The 7,343-nt window shown below is 42.3% G+C and overlaps 1 protein-coding gene and 1 non-coding gene across 4 annotated transcripts; one reads left to right on the forward strand and one right to left on the reverse strand.

The window, feature by feature from the left end:
• The first annotated feature begins 281 nt into the window (after window positions 1-281).
• Window positions 282-380, forward strand: mir-72. The gene has a single exon (NR_000918.2). It is a non-coding gene; the product is annotated as a pre-microRNA mir-72 (primary transcript).
• Window positions 381-425: 45 nt separating this feature from the next.
• On the reverse strand, window positions 426-6,425 carry pqn-42 (Prion-like-(Q/N-rich)-domain-bearing protein). Of its 3 annotated transcripts, none has more exons than NM_061876.8 (10): window positions 6,238-6,420; window positions 5,447-5,540; window positions 5,305-5,387; window positions 4,293-4,777; window positions 3,178-3,251; window positions 1,606-1,791; window positions 1,388-1,513; window positions 936-1,034; window positions 754-888; window positions 426-654 (listed from the first exon to the last, which is right to left on the reverse strand). In NM_061876.8, exons 1-10 carry the CDS (start codon window positions 6,414-6,416, stop codon window positions 505-507), a joined length of 1,611 nt encoding a protein of 536 aa, NP_494277.3. In that variant the 5' UTR covers window positions 6,417-6,420; the 3' UTR covers window positions 426-504. The 3 variants fall into 3 exon arrangements, with proteins under 3 accessions (NP_494277.3, NP_494278.3, NP_001122613.1); NM_061877.8 differs by having other exon boundaries at window positions 490-654; window positions 787-888; window positions 6,238-6,425; NM_001129141.3 differs by lacking the exons at window positions 3,178-3,251; window positions 4,293-4,777; window positions 5,305-5,387; window positions 5,447-5,540; window positions 6,238-6,420 and having other exon boundaries at window positions 527-1,034; window positions 1,606-2,137.
• Window positions 6,426-7,343: the final 918 nt, after the last annotated feature.

Below are 7,343 nucleotides of genomic sequence, written 5' to 3' on the forward strand. Positions count from 1 at the left end.
CTCTTAACTCTTCGCCGCTAAAGTGGGTGTGTCACGGAGCACAGTTGGGCGGAGTCAGTAGGTGAGCACACATAGTGAGGGAAAGTGTGCACACACACACGTAGAGGCACAGTCCTTCTCCTCTTTCGTCCCCACGCCAGTATAGACTCTCGACTCATTTCACTTTCCAACGTGTTGCTCTGCTAGTTGTGCTCTTTTTTCGATGCTCTTCCCTCTTTTTGTGAGCACCGGGCTCTTGTAGTCATGACGATTCCCCTATTCTACTACTACTATTCTGCTGAAGGTCCCGTCAGAGCTAGGCAAGATGTTGGCATAGCTGAATGATCGCTATAACAACTATCAGCTTCGCCACATTCTGCCACGCACTGATGTGAGGACCTGATTTTTTGAAAATTTTGAAAGAAACTCCTGAATAGGTAAGGGTTGATTTATTTTTTAAAAAAACTTCATTCTCAGCACCTATATATACAAAAAAATCTCTTCCCCAAAATTGTCTAGCCAAAGCTAAAGCCCTCGAACAGGCGTAGGCTTGACTGTAGGCACGTCGACCGGCAGGTAGGCGAACTGCGGTTGCTTGTCACCGTAGGTGCAATTGAATTCCCATTGCCTATCCACGGACAGGTCGAGCACTCGGACTCCTTCTGTGAAGTGCACCTGGAAAAATTGGTTTTTACATTTGGAAAATGTTTTTTTCTGGAAAATTTTGAAACAGTGCCCGTAAAATCGTGCGGTGCGAAATCACATGTGATCTACCTTTCTACCGCGATTCTCATCGTCGAACTTTACCTCGAATCGGACCGGCGAGAAGTCGACGGTTACTGTAGGCATACAAACTTCGTAGGCCGTCGACCAGTACCGACGAGCTGCGGCCTGAGGGCAGCATGCGTCCTGCAACGAAATTATGTGGATGGGTTACTGTAGATTCAGAAACTCACATCGGTCACGAACAGGTTATGACAGCATTTGTTAAACTTGTTGGTTAGCTTTGGAGCACCCTCGTCTTGGGTTGGGTCGTTGCAGCACGAGTATTTGGCCTGGAAATTGGCTGGAAATGGATGAAAATGGCCCAAAAGCAGTCTGTAATTGTCTTAGGAAGCCCGAAAATCCAAAAATTTGGCTTAAAGTGGCTCCAAAAGCAGTCTTAATTTGGCTGTAAGCAGCCTTAAAAGCCTTAACTTTGGCTCCAAGTGGCCCAAAAGCAGTCTGAAATTGTCTTAGGAAGCCTGAAAAGACAAAAAATTTGGCTTAAAATGGGTCAATAACTGTCTGAGAGTGACTTAAGCAGCCTTAAAAGCCTTAACTTTGGCCTAAAGTGGCCCAAACGCAGTCTGAAAATGGCTGAAAGCAGCCTCAAAAGCCTCAACTTTGGCGAAAAATCCCCGCTCACCTGCAAAAACTTCTGGAAACAGCACAGCTGTGTCGTACTGTTGGAGCATTTTCCGGGAATGCACACGTCGGTTAGGTAGATGCCTTTGTTACAGCACTTGGACACCAGGGATCCCATTTGCTCGCGCTGAAAGTTTAAGCTTTAGGGCTGAAAAAGGCTCTGAAAATGGCTCTGAATTTGGCTTAAAACGGCCTAAAATGGACTGAACCGCCGCTTACCTGCTGATGGCAAATGTCATCAGTAAATGCACTACACGGTAGATTCGCGTCCATCATCAGAGCCGGATTCGGTGGGCTATTTGGATTCTGCTGGTAACCATATGGATAGCCTTGCGGTGTCCATTGTTGGTGTGGAGGAAATGTTGGCCATGCGGAGCCATGTGATGGTGGACGAGGGATTTGGGTCTGAAAATTTCGGAGCTCGAATTGGGGGGTTTTTTTGAGTCGATGCACCATGTCTAGCAGAAGCTTGTCATGTTGCCGGAAATCGTCTAACTTCTAATCTCACAGTTTCAGCTATATGGGCTGCGCAGGGCCGGCCCGGAGCAAAAAATTTGAAGGTTTGGGTCGGTGTACCATGTTTAGCCAGTTGCCGAATTTCGCCCAAAAGTGTCGATTTTCGAAAAAATTCGAATTTCCGTCAATGCACCATGATTAGCAGAAGCTTGTCATATTGCCGGAAATTGCCAAATTTTTAAGCTTACAGTTTTAGCCATATGGGCTGCCCAGGGTCGGCCCGGACTAAAAATCGGAAATTTTTTGAGTCGATGCACCATGTCTAGCAGAAGCTTGCTCAGCCCAGATTTCTTACAATTCTATTTCCGTCTCCAATGGGTCAAAGTACAAAAGCACAACTTTTTCAACTGACGATATCGAGTTGCACTATTGCAGAGTACATAGTAGTACAGTAATCCCGAGGGTGCTCCGTCAAAATCCGTCGGAGCCGCCATCTCGGGGGTCAACACAGCTCTGCTCGGTCTCCTCGAAATCCATTGTCCATTCCCACATTTTTTGATTTCGAAATATTGACTTTTTCTCTGCGACTCCATTGATGACTCACTGTCTCTCTCTTCAGCCCGCTCAATTGACAGTTTGTTTGCCGGCGGCGGGCCGACACAGTAGTTGATGACTAGAGAGTGTGACGGTACGTGAGAGACGCAGAGAACTCTTTGGCAAGTTGAGCACACGTTTGCCTATTTGCACAATGAGCACCGATGATGGGTATGGAGGGATTGACCTTAAGGAAGCGGAAGAAAAAGTGGAAAGACTCTTTGCAAAAAGGGAGATGATGCAGGAAAATAGTAGGAATCGGCAACATTTTCGGCTTGGAGTCTTAGATTTTTCTGAATTAGGCCGGGTTTGGGCCGGCAGCCCAGCTCAGCTACTAGGCAGCCTACTTAGTTTGAAGTCTTAGATTTATCTGATTTTGGCCGGGTATGGGCTTGGCTACTTAGCTTAACTTGGGGTAGCTTTTGGCTCGGCTTAAATTTTCAGCTTCTTCAATTTTACGGCTTATTTTGGTTTGAAGCCCATCGGCTCCCGGCCTGTCTCTTAACAGCTTCTCTATGGAGCCCGGCTTCTGGCTTGGCTACTAAGATCGGCTTGAACTCTCAGATGTTTCTACTTTTTGGCTCGGCGCTTCGGCAGGCCTTCCGGAATTGAAGGCCAATTTTCAGGCCCATCGACCTGCCGAGCCTTAAATTCGCCACCTCGACACCTATCGAAATTCCAAAGTCCAACTCTTTTTGTCTACGTCACTTCCACTGATAAGAAGCCCCCTCCCCTCCCTACCTGAGTTGATGGAGTTGTCGTCACTGCGGCGTCCTCATTCTCGTTGGGATAGTAGTCGTAGTCGGTGGCGGTTGCTGAAATTTTCAAAAATTTTTACTCTGAAAATCGGATTCCCTGTGAATTTTTGGGTATGGAACTCAAAAACTAGAGGTCTGTAGCTCAATTTTGAAATTTCAAGGGTTACCGTAGCGCCAAGAAGACGCAAACACCGAATAAAAATAAAATCGTATTTTTCGAGGATTCAACATTTTTTCTCGATGATTTCAATATCAAATTCGGATTCCTCGTCGTTTTCTTGGTCTACCCCGAAATTTTCAAGTCAAAATTCAAAAATCGCGTAAAATTCGGTGTTTTGGGTTACTGTAGTCGGTGTTTGCGTACTTTTGGGGCTACCGTAACCCCCGAACACTCAAAATTGAGCTAGAAAGGTTTAGTTTTCTGGTTTCGGACTGGAAATTCATGAGGAATTCGAATTTAAAGTCGGAATTTCAAAATTTTGAGTATTTCGTTGGATTTCTCGAAATTTTGTCAATTTTCAATATCTCAAAATAATTTTCGCTGATTTTCATTATCAAATTCGAATTCTCCGCCATTTTCTTAGTCTAAACCCCAAATTTTCTGCTCAAAATTTGAAAATCACGTAAAATTCGGTGTTTTGGGGTACTGTAGTTGGTGTTTGCGTACTTTTGGCGCTACCGTACCCTTGGAAATTTCAAAATTGAACTAGACACCTCTAGTTTTCTCGGGTCAGGGTGAAATTTTGCGAGGAATTCGAATTTGAAACTGAAAATCCAAAATTTTGAGTTCCAACCAGAATTTCAGCCTAAAAACGGATTTTTTTTTTCGGATTATTCAAAACTACTTATTTCTAGTAAGAAAATCATATTTTTTTCGCCATACAATTTTTGTCTAATACACACCAGAATCGCTCAAACACTGGACATTCAACGTCAGGCGCGTTGCGGTCGCGTCGCGGTTTTTACTCAAAATTTCGAAGTTGAGCTAGCAACCTCTACTTTTTTGCCAGTATGCTCAAATTTCGTGGAGAATTCGAATATGATATTTAAAAACTAGAAATTCGAATTTGGAGCCAAGAAAAAAAAAACCAAACGTACTGGTAGTCGTCACTTTTTCCGTTGGAATTGGAGCCTGTTGAGCCGGCGGTGGGGTGTACAGGTTTTGGTAGTTCTGCTGGTAGCCCTGTTGAGGGTTACTGTAGACGTGTTGCTGCTGACGTGGATTTTGCTGGAATTGTTGTAGCTGAGGCTGATATTGATTCTGTTGATAATTCGGCTGTTGATATGGATTTTGCGAATTTTGGTGATAATTCTGCTGCTGCTGCTGTGGAGCCTGGTACTGCTGCTGATGACGTGGCATCTGAGTTTGGGCTCTTCTCTGCTGCTCGGCGGCCGCCTCCTGCTGCTCTTTCAGCCATGCGTTGACCCGTTTTTTCGAGGCCGCTGCCGGTGACGTCATCTGGCACCGGGCTCCTCCGTTGTTGCATTTTGATGAGGTGGCAGAGTTCAGGGCGTTCTGAATGTCTGGTGACGTCACCACATCGGACTGTGGCCACTGGTAGGTGTCTGTGACGCGGGAGCAGCTGAAAATGTTGCTTTTAGCTGAGTTTTTGAAGAATTTTGAGCTAAAAATTTGGCTTCAGCGTTAAATTCTACCCTGGAACGCATTTTTTTCGTGAAAAAAACAATTGCACCGGTAGCTCAGCTGGGTGCAGGGGTGGCTGAGACCCACAAGACCAGGGTTCGAACCTCGGATGTGGCAAATTATTTTTTCCAGCTTTGAATCTTGTATCAAACAACTTTAATGTCGTTACAAAAGAAGAAAAGCATTTTTACCACCACCGGGGGTCGAACCAGTGACGTTTTGCGCGATAGACGAAGCTCTACCCAGTTGAGCCATTCGTGCAAAAAAAAATTCGCGAAAAAAACCGTTCCGGATCAGATTTTTGCGCTGATTTCGAAAATGTTGTTAAAAAATTTTGGAAATCAAATTTAAAACTATTTTTTTCGACGATTAAAAATAATTTTTCAAAACAAAAAAAAATTTTTGTTACATTTTTTAAATGTTCAAATTTTTCCAGGTACATTCTTTAAGCCACAGAATACCTACCCATCAAGCACAAAAGCATCGAAATTCTGAGCTCCAAGCCTTGGCCAACCCTCACCGGCTCTGTCGATTTGCAGATTTGGGAACTGAAAAAAATTAACATTTTGTTCGGAAAAACGATTTTTCTCCTGATTTTCAGACTCACAGCAGACGAGGTTCTCTGGATTATGTGGTTCGACTCGAAATCCGGAGCAACCACGTGAATTCGGTACGCCCGGGATGCGGCGAGGTCGTTGAGGCTGGAAATTTTAAGAATTGCTGGCTTTCACAGGCTTTTCGATTTTTGAAACCAGTTTTAGACGTTGAATTCGATGTCCTTGTAAAATTTGAGCCTGGAATTCGACAAACTAGAGCTGTCTAGCTTAATTTCGAACTTTTGAGGGTTACTGTAGCCCCAAAAGTACGCAAACACCGAATTTCGCGCGGTTTTTTGAATTTTGAGCTCAAAATTTACAGATATACCAAGAAAATGACGGGGATTTCTAATTTTATAATAAAAATTTCGAGAAATATTTTTTAAGTCTCGAAAATAGGGAAATTTCTTGATTTTCGAGGTTTCATTATTTTTTTCAAATTTTTTAATGCAAATATTGAACTCGCCACTATTTTCTTAGTCTATCCGAAAATTTTCAGATCAAAATTCAAAAATTGCGTAAAATTCGGTGTTTTGGGGGTACTGTAGTCGGTGTTTGCGTACATTTGGCGCTACAGTAACCCTCGAAATTTCAAAATTGAGCTAGAGAGCTCTAGTTTTCGATTTGCAGACTGAAATTTTGTGAGGAGTTCAATTTTAATATTGGAAATTAGAAACTTGCAGCCTAAATTTGAATTTCAGATGATTTTGGGACAGAAATTTCGAAATTTTGGATTTTTCCTAGAGATATCTAGTTTTCGAGAGACATTCAATTTTTAATTATCAAAAAAGAATCAACTCACCGCCTCAAGAAATTATAACAATTCGCACACTGCAACGGAGCAAAAACAAAAAGAGCCGGTGTTCCACCGGCTCTTGTCACATCATTTGCTCCGCGGAAGGTTATTGATGGGCTCTGTGAGCACGGTTGGAGTGGAGAAAGTGCAAAAAGTTGTGGGATGAGGAGCAGGATCAATAGCATAGTATGGTCCTGAAAAATATTGAAAATTGAAAAAAAACACGGATTTTGAAACGTTCAACATTTTTTTACGAGATTTTTATTAATTTGAATTCTCCGTAGTTTATTTAGTCAATAGCTAAATTTTCAGCTCAAAATTCGAAAATTCCGTAAAATTCGGTGTTTTGAGGGTACTGTAGTCGGTGTTTGCGTACTTTTGGCGCTACCGTAACCCTCAAAACTTCAAAATTGAGCTAGAAACCTCTAGTTTTTGAGTTTCGAACTGAAATCTCTCAGGGAACTCGATTTGTCCGTGAAAATTTCAAATTACAAGTTTCAGTTCAAGAATTCCAGAAATTGCCGACTTTTAGAAGGTGGCAAAAATTTTCTCGAAATTTTCATTATCAAATTCGAATTCTCCGTCATTTTCTTAGCCTATCTGACAATTTTCAGCTCAAAATTCAAAAATCGCGTGAAATTCAGTGTTTTGGGGGTACTGTAGTCGGTGTTTGCGTACTTTTTGCGCTACCGTACCCCTCGAAGCTTCAAAATTGACCTAGAAACCTCTAGTTTTCGAGTTTCAGACTGAAATTTTACGACGAATTTGAATTTGGCATTGAAAATCTTGGAATGTGAGAATAAAACTCATTTTCAGACAGAGTTCAGCCAAAAATTAAAATGTTGGATTTTGAGATAAAATACTCTAGTTTTGAGGGTACATTGTTGAATTTCAACAAGCAAATTAAATTTGCAACTAAACATGAATATAAGATCGCAAAATTGCCAATTATTTAAAAAAACGAAAATTCTTGAGAGATATCGATATAAATCTCAAAAATATCCCGCCGGGAGAAAAAAAAACCAAAAAATTTATCGACTTCTGCTCCGAAAAGTCTACTCGGAGGAGCACTTGGAGCACAAAATGTCGGAGCTCCTCCGACCCCACTGGGA

Source organism: Caenorhabditis elegans, chromosome II (assembly GCF_000002985.6).
Source record: "Caenorhabditis elegans chromosome II".
NCBI lineage: Eukaryota > Metazoa > Nematoda > Chromadorea > Rhabditida > Rhabditidae > Caenorhabditis > Caenorhabditis elegans.